Below are 21,654 nucleotides of genomic sequence, written 5' to 3'. Positions count from 1 at the left end.
GAGAAATTCTTTAAAATTTTATTTCAATTTGTTTTTTATTTTTCATAAAAGTATTTTGATTAGGTACATCTTATTAAATATATTACTCTCGTATGCATTATTCGCTTTCCAAATTGTTGGTAAAATGACTTATACTGGTGGATACAACACCAGAACACAATAATATTAGTAGCATTAATAGTAATAATTGGTAATCTAAACTTTAAAATTAATAAGAAGTAATTATTGAGTTTTAAACCTCATTATTGAGTTTTAAAAAAACAAGTAGCATTATTGAGAGAAGGCCTGAGCCAGACGGCCGTGACAATTTAAGCCTAAATCGACTAAATTTAAGCCAATCAGCTGTGTCCCGAGTGTATACCGAGGGTACCAAAATACTGGTGATTATGTTCGCCGACAAGGAGGAGGCCGTAAACGAATAACAACGGAGGGAGATGATCGATTTATTGTATCGAAATCTTTGAGCAATCGACATTTGACTGGTGCTAATCTCAAAGAAGAACTTAGAGAGGTCCGAGATGTGATTACGAGCGTTTAGACAGTCAGAAGGAGATTGAAGGCAACCAAACAGACAGCTACTGGTCCCAAGATAACTGCAGTCCAGAAACAAAGACGATTAGAATTTGCTTACGAACATCTGGATTGGGGTGACTATCAATGAAGTCAGGTATTACTCTCCGACGAAGGTAGAATCCACCTACACGGCAACTACAAGAGGCGTCTAGTCTATAGAAGGCGAGAAGAGCGATTTGCTCAATATTGTATACCAGAAACTGTGTCATATAAAGGTGGTTCTTGTATGTTTTTGGCAGGCAGTTCAATGGATGGGAAAACCAAGTTGGTTTTAGTGCTTGGTGGAGGATGTGAAGGAGGTCTAACGGTGGATGGTTACGTCTGAGACATTTATTCTGAGGGATTTATTGGTGATAACTTTATGTTTGGGATGAGCTTGCTAGATGGCAATTCGTCAAGAATTATTTAGAAAAGTCATATGATTTATGCGAAATTGATTGGAATGTGTAATTAGAAGTAGGGGTGGTAATATAATGGTGTAATAAAATTGATGATTTCTTCTGTTCAACCCGTCTTTCTTGCGTTCGTTCCAATGATGAATATTTAGGAAACTCTGTTCGTATTGCGTATTGTATTTATAATTCGTCATCCAAATAATGCAATAGCAGTTTTTGTAAGTTCAATAATAAAGTTATTGTTTGCATATTACATATTTTTATTTTCTTACTTCTTACATTGAAACAGGAAGTGTAATGTCAAATCTCGCTTTTGAGTTGATTGTTTTGCACTCAAGTGTAGATATAGGTATCTAAAGATTTCTCTACGAATGAAGTTTCCTTTCGTTGTGGTGTTTTGAAGTTACCAAATCATTTTTATGAATGAATCATTTTTATGAAATTCTGCCTGTTCATTGGCGGATTAATACCTCTATGGAAGGTTGTCACTACATCTTTTGCGCGGTCGTCCGATGCTTCTTCTGTCGATTGGTGACTTATCTCTTGCTATTTTGACGATGCGTTAGGCTCGCGGAGATAAGAATACTGCCGAGGCCAGAAAGCCTTGACTGTCGTAAGAGGCGACTAATGGGTAGGAATCGAGAGGTGGAGAGCCGTCGCTTGAGGTGTCGGGTCTGTAGAAACGCACTCGAGGCGCTTAGGCGTCGCGGTCACCGATCTACACTCCTAGTACCCGAGACGAGACTCTCGCGTGACCACTCTACTCTCATGCCGAGAGAACCAAGTGAGGTTAAACGAGCTGAGCCCGTACGCACCTCTTTTGGTCTTACACCACCATTAGGGGCGCTGGTGTCTCGGCACGTACCCACCTGGAGATTTAAGAGTGGTAGAGGAGGTAATCGCAACACAGGTACTACGGGGAGGGTGGAGCCTCGCGGACGAAGAGTTCACCCTTATTTTGGTGTCGGATTCGTAGGGGCAGTGAAGGCGCTTGCGATCGTATGCAGAAATGCCAGGTAGACCAGGGTCCCGACAATTTTATAATTGGAGGGGCACGAATCATAGCCATGCTATTTTGACGACACGGGTCTCCTTCATTCTGCTTATGTGGTTATTCCATTCTTTTTTTTTCTATTTTGTGTCCACTCATTTATACACTGTACGTTACATTTTTTTCTAATGTCTTCACTTCTCTTCCGATCTCTCAGCGTATTTTCTGTAATTATTACCAGTACTCTCTTCTATGCCGTTTCCTGCAGCCTTTGCGTTGTGGCTGTGTCGGGTCTTGTTTCTGAGGCATATGTCATTATTGGTCTTACACTGGCTTTATAAATTCTTGACTTCATCTCAGTGTTAATGCGTCTGTTTCGCCATATAGTGTTATTAAGTCATCCTGCAAGTTTATTTGCTTTTTGTACTTGATCTCTCACTTCTTTGTCCAGGTTTCCATAGATAGACAGTGTAATTCCCAGGTATTTTATTTCCATTACTTGTTCAATATTGATGCCATCAATTTCTAGTTTACATCTGGTTGGTTCTTTGCTGACTACTATTGTTTTAGTTTTCTGAAATTAGATTGTCATATTCAATTCTTTTGCTCGTATGGTAAATCTGTGGGCCAGTTTTTGCAGACTATCTTTACCTTGGGCTATCAATACTGCGTTGTCTGCGTAACAGAGAATTTTTATATCTTTGCAGTAATAAAAGCAGTAAAAATATTTTGCTTCTTACTTATTGAAAATTGGTCGGTCTAACACCAACTATTTGGTGTGGGTCTTTCAAATAGGATCCAAACCAACTGGGCTACTCTCATAACACAATATCTGTGCAATCTATCGAGGAGTACATCATGTTGTACATAATCAAAAGCACGACTGAGATCACAATAAATTGGCAGTTGCTTTTTCACTACTTTGAATTGAGATTAAAACTTCCTCATACAAACTGTTAATGGCTGTGGAAGTAGAAAATTTATTTCGAAATCGATGTTGATATTTTGTGATAACTTGGTCGGTCAAAATGTAAAGGACAATTTTGTTAATTACTATACCCAATATTTCATCAAAACTACACGATGCTTTGTTTTTAATTTTATATTTATTTATGATCAAGATATTTTCCTGTTATACAGGGCGTTTCACGACGACTTTACACTATCTATATATAGGAAACTACTTAAACGATTTTTATGAAAATTGGTTTATGGGGATTTCAAGTTATGACGACCTTATAGAAAATATTTTGACAGATATGCCACTTCCAGTTATACAGGAAGTGAACTACAACTTTAGTTATTTAAAATGGAACACCCTGTATATTATAGCATTCTTAGATTTTGAATAAAATTGTAGATACAATTTGTTTAAACTATCATAGGTCAAAATTTCATATTTTTTGAGTTATTCGTCTTTTTTTAATTTTGACAGAAAGAGACAAACTTTTCAAACTTATAATTTCTTATAATATCTTATTCATTTATAATCATATTGTCTTAAAAGCTTTTGTACAAAAAGAGTAAGTAATGTTCTTTTAGACATTTACATCTAAATCGAATTTCTAAATACAAGTAGTTCACAAATGATACGCCATTTCTTTAAAATTCAAACTACGGTAATTCAATAATTTGAAATGAAACACCCTGTATTATATAATTTTAATTAAAAAATAAATCAGTTGTCTTTCAAAGAGTGTTAAGGTTCCCTATACCTAAAGTTAATACTTTTGGAGATACTTGTGGTTTAATGTTAAAGATAAGATATTTACTGTTTTTCACAAGGTAAATGAATTTTCTATAATCGGCTGTACAACTACCATAAACCACAAATCACATTTTAATTAAACAATTATATCTAGTAACAGTATTGATGATGAAATAGACATTCCGAACATGTTCTTAACTTAACCTATCCACTTATTGTATGCAAGAGAGATACCTCTAGGAATAATCAAAACGATTGAAAATATCTACCAAAAGAACACAATAAAAGTAAAAGTGGAAGTAGAACTAACCGACCCTATTGAAGCTGGCAATGGGATAAGACTGGGAGATGCCCTAAGTCCTCTAATGTTCAACCTGATTATGGATGAAATGATAAAAAAAGTAAAAACTAAAATAGAATACCAAATGGGAGAAAACAAACTTAAAATCTCACTACTATCTCAAAGTCAAAATGATTTACAACGTAAGCTGCACCAATTTAATATAACCGCAAGAAAATTTAACATGTTTGTTTCCTCAAAAATGACAAAATGCATGGTTACAACAGCAAATTTAATAAGACGTAAATTGAAGCTGAGAGGTCAGATAATAGAACAAGTGATAGAGTTTAAATATCTAGGCATCACATTATCTAGCTACGGCAAGCTCGAAGCTGAAGTGGAAGATCAAGTGAATATAGCAAACATGGTCGCAGGCTGCCTGAATGAAATAATATGGTCAAATAAAAATGAAAAATGTCGGGAAAGAAATGAAAGGCAGAATTTACAAAACAGTCATCAGAACAATAATGACATACGAGGCAGAAACACGACCTGACAAAAGAGGACAAAAAGGATGTTAGAAACAGCAGAGATGGAAACACGTAAAAAAAAATTGATGGCACTATGGTACAGAGCTAGAAGTACAGATATACTACTTAGATTTAAGGTAGAGAACATTAAGAACTGGATAAGAAATAGATGAGTACAATAAAACGCTCATATAAGCCAAATGACAACAAATAGGGTAGCAAAGACGGAAAGAGACGGTTCCCCAATAGGAAGACGATCAGTAGGAAGACCACGAAAACGATGGAACGACAACTTACTTAATGTACATTAAAAAACAGACATAGTCATATCTACATAAAAAGAAGAAGAAGAAGAAGAACATGATCTGTGATGTAACCCGAAAGGGTTCTTTTACATAAATATACCTTTTTATAAACGATTTTTTAATTAAAATCTATTGCTTTATTCTAGCAGGCCGTGTATGAACATGTCATAATTGCCATTATTTGTGATTGTTAGCTCTTTTACAAAGTGATAGAAATGCCTTGTTTAGAATTAAATAATAAAGATTGCGTAAATTTACTTTAAATACATTTAGATATCTTTCGTCGAAAAAAAAAGTAGTTTAAGATACCATCATAAAAGTGGAGAGCTACAACTTATTGTCTCTAATTGCGCAAAAGACATTAAACTCTCATTTCTGCAGAAAACCACGTACTCTTGTTAAATGTTGATTTATTTCGCTCCAGTAATGCGAATTGTACCTAAACATTCCTTTTTAGAGATTTAAGATTTTTCAAAAATTCATTATCTTTTTAACAATTTATCGTTACAAATTTTATTCTTTTAATATATTTTGTTTCCTTTAATCTTTGAACTAAGCTGTAAGAATAGGGCTAAAACTTGTTGAACAACGTAATGACCCTTTGGGATAAGCAGCATAGTAACCAAGAACATTAATTGTATGATCATTATTATCAACAATAGGCTTCGATTTGTTAACTTTTTGTTGAAAAGAACCATATACATTAAATTGTTAAGTAATCTTCTCACAGCTTCAAGGATAGTTCGTGGTCGGTCTGAATATTTTTTAGCAAATAAAGCAAATGTTCTAGTAATAACTCTGTCACATTCTCCATGTATTAAAAGTAAATTTACGAATTTGCCAGAATTCTCCGTACCTCCAAACCAACACCGTCAGATATCAGTCTTTCAGAAAGACGTGCCCTCAAAGAACTTTATAACAACCCTGGCATCGTCATCCTTCCGGCCGACAAAGGTAATGCCACCGTCATTATTAATTCTTCTAATTATTTCGACAAAATGTTCGAACTTCTCAATTCCACAGAATACAAACGCGTTCCAAACGATCCCACCACATATCTAAAAAAAAAAGGACTAAATCCATTATAAATAAGTCTACTCTCCAGACATAAAAAAATCTCTTATACCCAGAGAAAAATCATCTCGAATTCCAAAGATATAAGGCCTTCCAAAAATCAATAAGACCAATGTTCCCCTAATACCCATGGTCAGTGCATACAACTGCCCCACTCAGAAATTGGCAAAACATCTCGATTTATCCTTACAACCATTAACCGAAAACGCCTCTCTCCCTCTCTCCCGTAATAGCTGATATCTACATGGAAAATTTCGAAACAATAGCCCTGTCCTCATCAAATCTCACACCCACCTGCTGGTTCCGGTACGTTGATGACAACTTTGTCATTTGACCCCATGGTAAAGACACATTAGATCTCTTTCTCTACCACCTGAATGGAATACACCCCAACATTCCATTCACGATGAAAGTTGAGTCTGAAGCGTCTTTGCCATTCCTTGATGTTCTTATTCACAAAAACCCACTTCACAGTTTTTCTTATTTCGTGTACCGGAAACCCACTCATACAAACCGTTATCTCAATGCCAATTCACATCATCACCCCGCCCAACTTAATTCAGGTATCAACACTCTTACTTCCTGTTGCATAAGACTTCAACCGATAACAATCACAGGTCATCCGAAATCAATACAATAAGGCAAACACTCTTACAAAACGGCTACCACAAAACCCAAATCAATAGAAGCATTCAAAAATATCTAAACCCGATTCCATCCAAAAAAGAAACCTTGCCGCCGGATCAACCCAAAATCTTTCTGCCTTTTATTAAAGGTAGCACTGACAAGACCAGTAGAACTCTTATCCCTCTAAACATCAAAACCATCTTCACTACTCACTCCAAGTTGTCCAATCTCGTCAGATCCGTAAAAGACCAAATCTCCAATGAAGACCTTGGTGTCTACGAAATACCTTGTGGTCATCGTGATGTTATATATTGTCGTGTAGTTCCTGTAATGTTGGTTGATCCATCTTTCTCGTGATCTTTGGCCTTCTACCTTTCCTTGGTTAATAAGTCTTTCCATGTTTTTTGTGTCTGCCCTCATAATATGTCCAAAGTAATTCAATTGTTGGAGATGTACTTTTCTGGAAATCCGTTTGCTGAAGTTTTTCATGAAATACATTAAATTTACATTTAGGAGATCTGTAGCATACTACATAAAATTTTCTGTGGATTTGAATTATTATAATGCCACTTCAATCTACATACCTCAATGTCTTATATACTATTATAAATAAGTCTACTCTACCTCCAGACATAAAAAAATCTCTTATACCCAGAGAAAAATCATCTCGAATTCAAAAGATATACGGCCTTCCAAAAATCCATAAGACCAATGTTCCCCTAATACCCATCGTCAGTGCATACAACTGCCCCACTCAGAAATTGGCAAAACATCTCGATTTATCCTTACAACCATTAACCGAAAACGCCTCTCTCCCGCTCTCCCGTAATAGCTGATATCTACATGGAAAATTTCGAAACAATAGCCCTGTCCTCATCAAATCTCACACCCACCTGCTGGTTCCGGTACGTTGATGACAACTTTGTCATTTGACCCCATGGTAAAGACACATTAGATCTCTTTCTCTCCCACCTGAATGGAATACACCCCAACATTCCATTCACGATGAAAGTTGAGTCTGAAGCGTCTTTGCCATTCCTTGATGTTCTTATTCAGAAAAACCCACTTCACAGTTTTTCTTATTTCGTGTACCGGAAACCCACTCATACAAACCGTTATCTCAATGCCAAGTCACATCATCACCCCGCCCAACTCAATTCAGGTATTAACACTCTTACTTCCTGTTGCATAAGACTTCAACCGATAAAAATCACAGGTCATCCTAAATCAATACAATAAATCAAACACTCTTACAAAACGGCTACCACAAACCCCAAATCAATAGAAGCATTCAAAAATATCTAAACCCGATTCCATCCAAAAAAGAAACCTTGCCGCCGGATCAACCCAAAATCTTTCTGCCTTTTATTAAAGGTATCACTGACAAGACCAGTAGAACTCTTATTCCTCTAAACATCAAAACCATCTTCACTACTCACTCCAAGTTGTCTAATCTCGTCAGATCCGTAAAAGACCAAATCTCCAATGAAGACCTTGGTGTCTACGAAATACCTTGTGGTCATCGTGATGTTATATATTGTCGTGTAGTTCCTGTAATGTTGGTTGATCCATCTTTCTCGTGATCTTTGGCCTTCTACCTTTCCTTGGTTAATAAGTCTTTCCATGTTTTCTGTGTCTGCCCTCATAATATGTCCAAAGTATTTCAATTGTTGGAGATGTACTTTGCTGGAAATCCGTTTGCTGAAGTTTTTCATGAAATACATTAAATTAACATTTAGTTAACTGTAGTATAGAGTTCTGTAGCATACTAAAATTTTCTGTGGATTTGAATTATTAAAATGCCACTTCAATCTACATACCTCAATGTCTTTTTCAACACAGTACTCATCGAGTAAAATGGAACTAACCTTCATATCATCTCTTTCCTAAAATGCAACGCCATCACATTTACGTTGGAATCTACTAAAAGAATTTACTATTTTAAAATTTGGAAACCTCCTCATCCACTGACCATGTCTCAGTAATGTAAAGAAATTTCAAGTCAGACTCTTTATAATCAGCATATAAACAATCCATTGTAAATTGATTTAGTCCCTATATATTTGACAGAAGGAGATCGTACCCATCCCTTCCTTTTTCCTGTTTAGAAAGTCATTTCTTCATCCTTCACTTTATTTGAGTATGTGTTGGGTGCTTCATAAAAACCCTGCTTGCATAGAAGCCTAATGGCCATAGTTTTGGATCTGTCGCTATAGCGAGATTTTGTTCAAAAATTGAGAATTTTAAAGATAAACATATGTTGGGATGCTAAGCCGTTGACGATGTACATATTATCATCAAATTTTCATAGTTTTTTAAATTAATTATTATATCTGAACATTTTGTCTCTGTTTGTATTTTTAACATATCAGCTGATAATTGTTTATTTTCGATTAAGAAAACACCTTGTTTATTTTTATTAGTGATATTATACAGTTTTTGTTGGAGAACTCCTTTCTTTATCAACAGCTGGACTCTCATTAACAGCAATATTTTTCGACTGTTACGGTAGTTCAAAATTTAGGTCTCTATTAGAACGGTTAATTAAATTCATATTTTGTTGTGCAGATGGCGACTGATCGGTTAATTGCATATAATATTTAAATAAATATAGTTGTTATTTCAGTAAATTTATCGTAATTTATTGATTTGATATTATTATTTCATTCTGACTAATAATTTTATTTACGCATCTGATCAGCTAGCCTCAGATCCTCATTGTGATTCTCACTATCCAAGATTTCGTTTGCTGAATCACTGAACCTCACACTTTCTTCACAGTATATAACTGTTACATCGTCGATATATTTAATACATTTTAATTGCTTCTGGCAGACACTATGTTATAACCTTCCACATTTCGTAGATAAAAGACATTTAACTACCGAATCTTGGTTTTATCGTATAAATAGATTCTCTATTCATTTATCATCATCATCTTTGGCTCGACAATCTTCTGTGGATCTTGGCCTGCTGTAAGATACGTCACCATTTATTAATTTCTCTTATTCGCAATACTTTAGTACTACACAGGTTACTAAAAGAATATTACCAAAGCTTGAGTACGATTTTGTATTGGTTAAATTCTGTTTTATGATTACGATATGATAACATTTGGCCATGTTATCATATCCACCGATAACTTTAACATCTTAAAATATAATACCAAGTAATGTAATCTAAATTGTAAAATATAACTTTTACCGGGTTTTTACCCTGATATTTAGTGGCTCAAAACATGTACACCTAGACACTGATGATGGAACAAGGTTTCCGAAAACGTTTTGTCTTCATGACATAGCCCGTTTGGGTTTTTAATTTATATACCTTTTATAAAGGATTTTTACTTAAAATTTTTTGTGATACATGGTATACATCCAGCTACAGGAACTTAGTTTCCTTGTGGATTTTAATTAAGCTTTGATATTAGATAAACTTTAATATTATAATTAAACAGATAAGTGGACGCAGAAGTTTGGGATATCTTACGTTTTGAGATAGCAACAATACACATATTGAAAGATACTGGCCTCTATTAAGCTGTTTTAAATTATTACATTTACTGAAGGATTATGTATACTAAATTTTCAATAGGTTTAGTACAGGGTGTCCCACATTGGTATGTTTTGCAGGGTATACCGAAAACTACAGAAGATAAAAAAAAGTAGTTAAGATGTCATGACTTCTTTTTTCGTTAAAGTTACGATTGCTCAATCAAATCATTAATAGCTCACCACATTAGCGAGATACAGGGCGATTATTAAAAACGACATAGTAAAATGTCTTCTTTATTAAGAAGAATTTTAAGACACTTTATAAAAATTTTTGATAGACATATTAAAAACGAGTTTAGTGGCGCACGAGAACATTTTTTAGGGGGCTCACTAAGGAAATATAATACCAACTTATGTTTTTTTATACGGGACACCCTATATATTTTCACACTTTTCGTTTACATTTTTAATTCTCTTTCACGTAATATGACAATTTTCCAGTTTTGGAAGCTACTATGTAAATAAAATGTTTATAGTTGACGTCATATTATAGGCACTTAAAAATAAAACACTAGCAACAATGGTAACACATGTTAACATTTTATTAGGGGGATACTAATCTCTTGACAGTTTTATTTAGCAAAAATAAAATCAGTATCTAACTAACTTTAAAGGATTGATTCCATATTGCAAATCAAATTGTCACGAAATAGAAACGCACTGTATTACATTACCTTTTTCGTTTCCATTTATAATTTTTTATCCGATATGATTGTCTTCTTTTTTTATTATTGTATTGAAGCTCGTTTTTACTAGCCTAAGCTAGTAGCTAAAAACTAGCTAAGCTAGTTTTTAGTTGACAATACAATTTACTATTTTTTATTGGGAATAAGCCACAATTTTACTTTAAAATAAGTTTATTTTGACGTTTAGATTTCCGTAAGTTTAAATTCTAAAGTAACATATTGTTATATATTAGAAAAATGTTAATTTCGTAGAGTAGGTTATACTAAAAGGTAATAGGTAATAGTAAAGGTAATATTTAGCGACGAAGCTCGCATCTCCAGTGCAGGAATATTTAACTGACACAATGAACTATACCGGAATGACTCAAATCCTCTTAGTTTAGAGGATCTGGAGGTAAGGTAGATTCGCTAGTGTTTTGTCAAGCATAATAAATTAGTTTATCATATAATATATTTGATGATAAATGATTTGAACATTTTTGATGAGAAATATTTGGCCGAGAGGAATACATTTTTATTTCAATAAGATGGAGCACCTGCCCTTAATGCTGAAAACGTTAGAAATTATTTAAATGAAAAATTTTATAATCGGTGGATTGGAACTTATGTTCCTTGTTCAACAGAACTAAATCCTCTTGATTTTTTATTTGGCGAGTTTTAAAAAACAATATCTATAAAACTGACTTTAATACTAAGGAAGAATTATTACAAGGCATTTATCAAGAATTTAGAAAAATAAAGCCAATGCATATACTGAATTGTGTAAGATATATAATAAAAAGGTGTCAATTATTATTATAACAAAACGTGGGGCATTTTGAACATTTATCATAATTTTTAAATTTTTGTAAAATGAATTCTAGGTATTCCATTGTTTATTATTGTTGTTTTTATGTTTATATAATGGTAATTAATTTTTGTAAAAGTTCTGGTTGTTAAGTACTTTTTGTTCTGGGTAAATTTGTTATTTCCAATTTTTAAGTTGATTGATCTTATTTCTGGTAAATAAAACTGTGAAGGATTATTATCCGCATAATAAAAAGTTAAAATGCGTTACTACACGTTTTGCTTTCAAGTGTCTATAACGTGATGTCAAATAAACAATGTATTTGCAGAGCAGCTCCAACGACTGAAAATAGATATATAATATGTCATATGTTAACGAAAATGTCAAAATATATAGGGTGTCCCATACAAAAAAACATAAATTGATATTATATATTTGTCGGTCAGATAGCCAAGCGGGCTAGTCGGCCGATTCTCATTCGCTTCACTGTCGAATGGTTTCTGTGGATGTAGGTTCGAGCCCCAGCTCGGTGTACAGAAAAATAAAAAAGGCTAACGCAGCAGTTTAAAATTCTAGATGAATCTGCGGCTTAGACTAGAATATGCTGGTGTCTTATCGGCCTATGGTGGAGCAGTACGGCAAGAGATAAGGATTTGCGGCTCGGTGATACTCCTCCATAGATCCTAAATGCCGGTGTATATATATGATATTATATTTCCTTAGTGAGACCCCCTTAAAAAATTTCTTGTAAGCCACTGAACTCTTTCATAATATATCTATCAAAAATTTTAATAAAGTTTTTTAAAATTTATCTTAATAAAGAAGATATTTAACCTTTTCGTTTTCGACATTTTTCAATAATCGCCCTGTATCTCGCTAATGTGAATAGCTATTGATGATTTTATTGGGCAATCGTTACTTTAATAAAAAAAAGAAGTCATAACAACTCAACCACTTTTTTTCTATCACCTCTAGTTTTCGGTATACCCAGCAAAACATACCAATTTGGGACGCCCTGTACATTAATACTTTGCAAATGCTACTTGTAACTTTTTCTACCGCCATTCAATGATTTAAAAAATATTTAATACACGCTTTACTAAGTTTTTATATATATTTTTTATTTTGTTTCAGTGATAATAAATTAGATTTAGAAGAATTCGGAGTACTCTGTCAAGCCTTATTCAGAAACAATAAAGGAGAAACGTACGAACTAAAAAATGAAGAACTACGAGATATATTTACGATTTTCGATGCAAATAACGACCAGTACATTGACAGACAGGAGTTTACCTACTGTTGGCACAACTGGATTAAAGTCGTACGTAATATTTTGTTTCAATACGCTACTTTAGGGGTGACAGTAAATTGCAAAGTTTTTTTGATGCTTTGATTCTAAACAATTAAATTACATAATTATGTCATGTCTATAGGGGGTTTAGTTTAAAATATTTTTATACACTTGTATTTATGAAAAACTTTCATGGCGTAAATTCCAGCTAAAAATTGGTTTTATTATTCATAGCTAAATAAATCAGTTACTTATTAAGCAGAAATATTTCTAGAAGTTTTAAATGAAATAAGGTGAAAATACTCCAGATAATTTGGTTTATATAATATTAATATAATCTTAAATAATGATGTGGCGTCACAGTGATTTTATTAGACAAAAATTATATGAATTATTTTTATTGTTGAGATCTCTTAGAAATTCTATACAAGTTGCAAATTTATCAATATATTTATACACATAGGGTTGCTGTATATGCAAACAAATTGCAGCCCATAGACCAATTTTAGAAGAAACACTGGAACATGGCATACTCATCATATATTTATAGACTACAAGGCAGAGTACTACTCTGTAAATAAAAGAGAAATGTTCAAAGCGATGTTAGAGATAGTAGTACCGAATCAGTTTGCACCGGTTCAATATATAACAAATCAATACAAATCCTTGCCTATGCTGATGATATGAATATTGTTGGGAGGACGGAATACACTGTACGAGAGGTGTACGTAGCAGTAAAAGAATCAAAAATGGGCTTAACCTTCGGAGTACGAAGACTGGGTCAAGTGTGACCCGAAATTCACTGATTTCTTAAGATTTTATGAAATATTTTTTTTACAAATCCGATTGATCGTAAGTTCTCCTTATTTGTTTCAATCTATTTTTTCGTGTATCATTCGTTAACATGCAAATTACAGTTTTTCCTCTACGTAACATCTATGACGCCGGGTCAGTCCTGACCCAGTCTTCGGATTTCAAAGAATATTTTCAATATGTTTGAGGTAAACGTAAAACGTAGCCGCCTCTGTTTACCAGTGAACGTATTCAAGGCTAAATGATTATGTTTGTAGAAATATTAGTAGACAGAAGTTAACCTTGGGAGTAAATATAGTGTCTAATAGGCATATTCTATGAGAACGTCCGAGACGAGAGGTCTAACTTCGGTGTAAAGCGGTATTTCACGTTTGTTTATAAATTTAATGCAAGCATAGATCTTAAAGTGTGCAGTATTATATCAAAATATGCAAAAAGAATAAACCTTTGAGTGAAGCTGAGTTGTATGCCTTACTCCTATCAAATAGTGAAGAAGATGACGTTGCAGAGCTGGAAGCAATACTGAAGCGAGTGATAATGACGGTTGTGAGCGATAATTTAAAGGTAATTTATCAATTATTGAACTCAAGAACCAGGAATTTTAGCGACAACTTCTGAAAATACAGATAATAAACGATCTAACGTGTCTGATGTTATGTGCGAAGGACGAACATGGCGTTATTTAGCTCCAAAAAAGGGTAAGACATTGACATGTAATTTATTACAGAAAAACATAGGTCTCACTACGAAAAGACAAATTGAGACATACATGGAAGCCTTCAATTTATTTTTTGCTGATAGTATGATGTCAATGATTCTCGAGTATACCAATAAGAGAGCTATTGAGTTCATAGCTGCGTATAACAGTAAGAACGAGAAAAAAATTAAGGATTGGATTGACGTTGATCTAGTCGAACTGCGTGCTTTCTTTGGTAAGCTTATATTATCTGGAAGGTTCAGAGAGTCTCATAATTTATGGTCCAATACAAATAATGCATTTACGCGTCCTATTTATAAAACATCTCTAAGCCGGGATATATTTATAAGTATTTTAAAGTATATTCGCTTTGATAATTTGGATACGAGAGCAGAAAGAAGAGAACGAGATAAATTAGCTCCTATTCGAGAAAACTCTGATCTATTTGCCCAAAATTGTAGGGAATCATATGAACCATCTGCTTTTGGTACTATCGACGAGAAGCTTTTAGATTTTTAGGGGACGTTGTCCATTTCTGATTTATATACCTAGTAAACCGAAAAAATACGGTATAAAGGTTTGGACTCTATGTGACGCTGAAAATTTTTATTGCTGTAACTTTGAGATATATACTGGAAAGATTGGTGATCAATCGGAACATAACCAAGGCCCAAGAGTTGTCAAAACTCTTGCAGAACATTGGTATAGGTCTGGTCGAAATATTATAACTGATAATTTTTACCGACATTGCTTTATCTAAAGGACACTTATCAAAAAACTCAACTCAACTGTTTATCAAAAAACAAAATTTGTGTAAACAAAGAGTTTACACAAATCATTGCTTGAAATGACAGATCACTCACTGTATTCTTCAAAATTTTTGTTCACTAGAAACATTACTTTAGTTTCATATGTAACCAAGCCTAACAGGTTTGTTGTATTATTGTGAATACCAAAAGTTTTTTTTTTTTTATTTTTTTATTTAAAATTAACGTGTCTCGACAGCTTATGGTCATTGACACGGGTACAGTAGTTTACAACATTATACATATTTTATATAGGTATAGGTACAAGAATTTAATATGAACATTTTTTTTTTTTTATAGAAAGGTTAGCACAATAAAGCTTATCACTATGCACTGTTTATATTAGCTGAAATAAACTTGTTTCTTTTAAAAATCTAAGAACACTGTCAAAACGGTTTGGAACACTGAGAATGTCTTTTAGATTTCCTTTTAGGCTGTGCTTGTTTCTGGAAGAGTCATACTGGCAGCAGTCCACTATCACGTGTTTGATGGAAAGGACGTTATTACAGTAGTGGCATACTGGAGGGTTTTCTGATGCCATAAGGTATCCATGTGTGAGACGTGTATGCCCTATTCGTAGTCGGTGAAGAACTGATTTTTCTTTCCTGTTCATAGAGGAGATATTGACGCGAGATAAGTTGGGCTGAACTTCATGCAGCTTAGTTTTTGTTTTACTCCACAGGTCCGCCCATGAGCTGAGGATTTTTTGTTTTACCAATATTTTAAGATCCGTATGGATTTGGACCTCTTGGAAGGCTATGTCAGAAGAACATGCTGCTTTAGCGGCTTGGTCTGCTTTTTCGTTTCCCAATATACCAACATGAGATGGAGTCCAGATCATTACGACTTTTATGTTAGCAGAATATAGTTGGTTACAGATAGTGTGGATTTCCTGGACTAGTGGGTTTTTCGAGAAATTGCATCTTATTGAATAAATCGAGGAAAGAGAATCAGTGCAAATGGCGATTTTTATGCTTTCATTTGAAGTAGGACGGATGGAAGTCTTTAATGCTTGGAGTATTCCATATAATTCTGCGGTATAGATACTACAACTTTTAGGCAATCGCACAGAGCTTATTGTCGTCGTCAGTGTGGACACAGCAGAGCCACAACAGTCTTCATTCTTGGATGCATCGGTGTATAAAATTTCATCAAATTGTGTTAAGTTAAGGATGTTTTGGAAGGATTTTCTAAGGATTAAGTTTGGGGTTTCTGTTTTGTCGAATCTGCATAAATCAGTATTGAATATTGGAAGATTGTGCATCCATGGAGCTGTCTTGGGGGTATAAATAGAAGTAGTATTGGAGAGGTTGATGGAATCTAATAAAGGAGATAATATTTGTGGTAATGTGAGAGACTGATTGGAAGCGTTTACTGGGGGAGGTTCTATGGGATTGATTAGATTTATTACCGGGTTACTTGGGTTTGCTGATATTCTTACAAAGTATGAAAGTAGAAGCTGCTGCCTTCTTAGATGGAGTGGTGGCTCTGAAGATTCAACGCACAGACTTTCGGCGGGGCTTGATTTGAAAACACCGAGGCATAGTCGTAGGGATGTATTTTGAATCGTGTTTAGAGACTTTAGTAGGGAGTTACTAGATGTCATATAAAGAATACTGCCATAATCTAGCTTAGAGCGAATTAACGCTCTATATATTTTAAGAAGAGATTCTTCGTCAGCTCCCCAAGAAAAGCTAGCAAGAGATTTAAGTAAATTGATTCTTTGGGTACAGTTTCCTTTAAGTTTCTGAATATGCTGTCTCCAGATAAGCTTTTTATCAAAGGTGATACCAAGAAGTGTCAAATAATTAACTGTTTGTAAACGAAGTCCGTTTAGAGTTATAGAGGGTGGATTAGGTCTATGCTTTTTGGTAAAGTGAATTACTTTGGATTTAGGAGCTGAAAACACAAATCCAGCACGCGTAGACCAGGTGCCTATTTTGTTTATTGTGTTTTGTAGCAAAGTGCTGGTGGTAGCTGTGACTCTGCCTCGGCAGTATAATATAATATCATCAGCATATATCGAGTACCTGACTGGTGGTTCTATATATGAGGAAAAGTCATTCATGCTAAGTAAAAATAAGGTAGTGCTTAAGACTGAGCCCTGAGGCAAACCGTTGTCCAAAGCGTGTGGTTTTGATATTTTTCCATTTGTTAATACTCTAAAATATCGACTTGTTAAAAAATTTTTTAAAAATAAATAAATGTTACCAGTTAAATTATATTCCGTTAATTTTCTTAGAATTAAAAGTCTTTGTACAGTGTCGAAGGCACTTTGGATATCTAAAGTTACTGCTATGACTTCGCTTCTATTCGAAAATGCATTAACAATGTCAGTATGTAGTGTGACCAGGTTATCTATTGTACTTCGATTTGATCTGAAACCTGTTTGGAATGGGTCAAGGATATTATTTCTTTCTAGATACCATAGTAAGCGTTTATTGACCATCTTTTCTAACAGTTTACATAGTGAACAAGTGAGAGAAATTGGTCTATATGATTTCAGAAGATTTGGAGATGAGTCATTCTTTTTAATAGGAATTGTAGTCGCTTGTCGCCATAACGTTGGGAACTGGTTTTGAGACCAGATGTTATTATACAACTCTAACAGTTTGAGATGTGTGTCTGGATGGAGATTTTTTAAGAATATTGATGGGATATCGTCAGGACCGGCTGCTGAGTTTTTCAATGAAGATATGGCTTCGTTTAGTTCTAGGAGATTAAAAGGAAGATTCATAGAGCTGGTGTTAGAAAATATTTTGGGGCTGGAAATGTTGGTATCTGAGTTATTGGAAAGATTCGGAATATTTGACTTATCTGAAAAGTGAGAGGCAAAGATATCTGCAATATGTTGATCATCGGTAACTGTATGATCCTGCAGGGAGATGGCGGCTATTTTGCTGGATGTATTATGACCTTTCATACGTCTTATCTTTGACCACATTTGCGCGGGAGAAGTATCTTTTGTGATTGAACTAACGTATTGATTCCATGAGGATTTCTTACTTTCTTTTAAAATACGCCTAGAATTGGCCCTAAGTTTTTTAAAATTTATTAAATCCGTGGTGGTACGGGTCTTCCGGAATTTATTTAATGCTTTTTTGCATTGTTTGACAGCTATTTTGCACGACTCATTCCACCACGGAACAGGTTTCTTGGAAGGATCAATCGCGCATTTACCAATACATTCCTCAGCAGATTCAGTTAAACAATTATTTAATAGTTTTACATCTGTATCTATATCATTGTTAAAAAGTAATTCATCGGTTTTTCCCTTAACAGTGGTTCTGAAAAGATCCCAGTTTGCTTGAGTGATTTTCCATTTTGTTATAATTCTCGAGGGCATTTTTGACTGGTCAGAGATAAGAATAGGAAAATGATTACTATCATAGAGACTGTTTAATGTGTACCATGAAAGTAAAGGAAATATTCCTGGATTACAGAAAGATAAATCTATGGAAGAGAAACTACCTGATTGGATGTGAAAGTATGTACTACTTCCTGAATTTAGTAAGTTTATATTTACGTTATTTAGGAAATTTTCGATTGTTTTACCTCTTCCAAATGTGTTTTCGGATCCCCACATAGTATTATGTGCATTAAAGTCACCTACTAAGATAAAAGGTGTAGGAAGCTGAGAAGTTAAATCTTCAAGATCGGAACTTATTAAACAGTAGTTTGGAGGGATGTATATGCAACAAATTGTAATTTTGTAGGGACACCAAGCTGTAACGGCTATAGCTTCGAGGTTTGTGTTTAGCGGAAATTCTTTATGGAAAATATCAGTGGAAACAAAAATTGATGCTCCGCCACTGGCACGAAGTTGGGTGGTTCGAATATAGTGGTAACCTGTAAAATTTTTAAGTTGTCCGGAATATTTATCAGTGAAGTTTGTTTCTTGTAGGCATAGAAAGTCAGGAGAAGACTCAGATATGAGCTGTTCAAGGCGTGGACGACGGGGATAAAATCCGTCACAATTCCATTGTATCAGTGTGAAGGTTGAAATTAATATGTAGAGTGTTTGGATGTTTGCGAGGTTTGTGAACTATCAGACAGGTATTCTTTATCACAAGCATCCTGGGAATTATCAAGACTGTTTATACTTTCAGAATCATCTGTTGCAGAATGTATTTTAGTTTTAATTTTTTTAATTAAGCGTGTAATTCTGATTTTTGTAGACCTATCTTTAAAATTAGGGTTTATTGATTGCAAAGTTAAAATGAGTGATTTAATATCTGTTGTGAATTTAAATGCTTCTGAGACAGGGTCACAGCTGCCGTAAGCGTTCTCGATAAAGGCAATTATATTATCAGGAGGAACTGCAAAAGCTTCTGGGTTTTGTTTATAGGCTTCGTGTATTGCTTGCTTGGAGTCAGTGGATAGACTGGGGTCGAGAGAAGAACTACGTTTTCGTTTCTTTTTTGTGTTGGAGGTGCTAGAAGAACTAGGAACTGTTTGTTTGGGAGGAAACATAGTTTGTTCTATTGCAGGGTTTTCCCCAGATTGAAGGGTCTTATCGCTTATAGATGATACAGATGAGCGTGGCCTTTTCTGTGAAAGATGAGAATTTAAACATAGTTTATCTGACTTTTCAGATATTGTATCATTTTCGCAATTCTCTGGGGAAGAAGACAAATAAAATAGATTTGTTTGGAAAGGAGATGATTCAGAATGAGATGGAAATTGTGTATTCTGTTGCTGTGACGTTGATTCGGTGGGGGGATTTGGGAGGACATGGGAAACAGTAGGATTTTCAGATAATAAGTTGTCAGATGAAGTATTGGGACAATTAGAAGCAACATGTCCCGATTGTTTGCATAAGAAACATTCCATTTTATCCGTAGACAGAAAAATTCTATTATCATTGCCTTCAAAAGGAATTAACAAGGAGGTGTGAAGCTCAAAATTATCAGAGGGAGGAAAAATATATACTTGACGGCGGAAGCTAAGTATGTGGGAGTATTCATCACCTGGAATGCCCGCTTTAAGAAAGGACACGGGGGAGGCTATTTGGAAACCAAGACTTTTCACTGCATTTTCGGCCAGTTCATGGGGAATGTAAGGAGAGATGTTCGAAATTAATATTCTTTTTGTTGGGGAGACAAGTTTACGAATACTTAAAGTAAGGCGTCCGATTTGAACGGTTGGATGGGATTTCAGAAGTTGATCAACGAGATTTGAGTTCACTAGATATATGCAGATCCTATTGTTAGATATTCTGGATGCAAAGGAAATATTTTTTGGTCCGATGATGTCACCAATGGCTTTAACGTAGTCTAGAAGTTTAAGGTTTTCTTCTGCGTGAAGAACTATCGCCTGTTCTTTTTTTGGAAAAGATGGTTTCGGTGTAGATTTTGCAGCGGTTACGTATGAAAGAGGTGTAGTTGTTGGAATGTTGTTTGTAGCAGTTTGAAGGGCCATTGTTAAGGTAGAAACTGTAGGAGTATTGTTTATATTTGTACTGTCCATGTAAATACAGACAGTAACCTCGTTTTATTTCTCTTCTTTAACTAATTTTGCTATCCAAATTTGTATTAAAATCCATTGAATTGGATGGCCAGCAAGAACCAGCAGACTGGTAAAACCAGTCTCCGGTATGCACTTTGTATAAATTTAATATAATTTATATGATTTAATAATATAACAAAAGCAATACGTACAAAACTTGTCCAGAAATCACTTTTCGAAATTACACTATTAAATCTAAATTAAACACTAATTACTACCGATAAGGCAAACTCGATTTTAATTGTACTTGGCACACGTCTTACTCGTTCGAGTACTAGAACAGGAATCCACCAAAAGTTTAAACCAAAGATTATTTTTACAAAACCAAAAGTGGATATTTTGGATAAATTGATCCAAGAGTACACATGTAAAAGAGCAACCAGAAGATGGCCCTTACGTTATTTTTTAACTTTTTGGATATTTTATGCTCCAATGCTTTCGTTCTATGGAATATGAAAAATTTAGAAAACTATTTCTGGAGGAGCTTGGAAAACAATTAAAACGAAGAGCTGAAGCAATACAAGAAGAACCCACCGGGTACCATAAATCCGTAATCGCTGCAATAGAGACCACCGGTGTTAGTGTAAAAAAGCAAATAGAAGTGCCGCAATCTGCCACAAAACGAGGTTGTTGTTATTCTTGTAGGGGTAGTGACAATAAATATTCAAAAAGGTGTGGCATATGTAAAAGATTCGTTTGTAATACTCATTCAAAACGCGAAGAAGTCCATATTGTCAAAATTAAATGCAACTACTGCCAAAAAGGCCAGGATGGTGAACCATCTTAAAAAATTTAAATACAATAATTTAGGATTATAATTTTTATGTCTTTGTTTTTTGTTGAATTAAAGATACTGTTTAATAATATTGACTATTTAAAACACCCTTATAAATAAAATGAGAATGGATCACGCTTGACCCATCATCGTAATCTAAGTAAGTAAAATAATCTCCGTACTCCAAAGGTTCTCCGAAGAAAAAGAACAGAGATTCCTTGGTAACATTTATGAAGACATAAGAAATATGAGAA

General features: G+C 34.4%; 2 protein-coding genes across 2 annotated transcripts in view; one reads left to right on the top strand and one right to left on the bottom strand.

Annotated features, from left to right (window-relative positions):
• Positions 1–21,654, bottom strand: part of LOC140443550 (coiled-coil domain-containing protein AGAP005037) — a 1,206,743-nt gene that overhangs the window by 291,739 nt on the left and 893,350 nt on the right. The window lies entirely within an intron of this gene.
• The window catches only part of Naam (Nicotinamide amidase), a 67,409-nt gene that overhangs the window by 17,076 nt on the left and 28,679 nt on the right, over positions 1–21,654 (top strand). Inside the window, exon 2 of the mRNA XM_072534871.1 lies at positions 12,645–12,831. Within this exon, the coding sequence (XP_072390972.1) occupies positions 12,645–12,831 (187 nt within the window). The remainder of the gene's footprint in view (positions 1–12,644; positions 12,832–21,654) is intronic.

Source organism: Diabrotica undecimpunctata, chromosome 6 (genome assembly GCF_040954645.1).
Source record: "Diabrotica undecimpunctata isolate CICGRU chromosome 6, icDiaUnde3, whole genome shotgun sequence".
In the NCBI taxonomy this organism is placed as follows: domain Eukaryota; kingdom Metazoa; phylum Arthropoda; class Insecta; order Coleoptera; family Chrysomelidae; genus Diabrotica; species Diabrotica undecimpunctata.
This window is presented reverse-complemented; position numbering and strand designations above follow the sequence as displayed.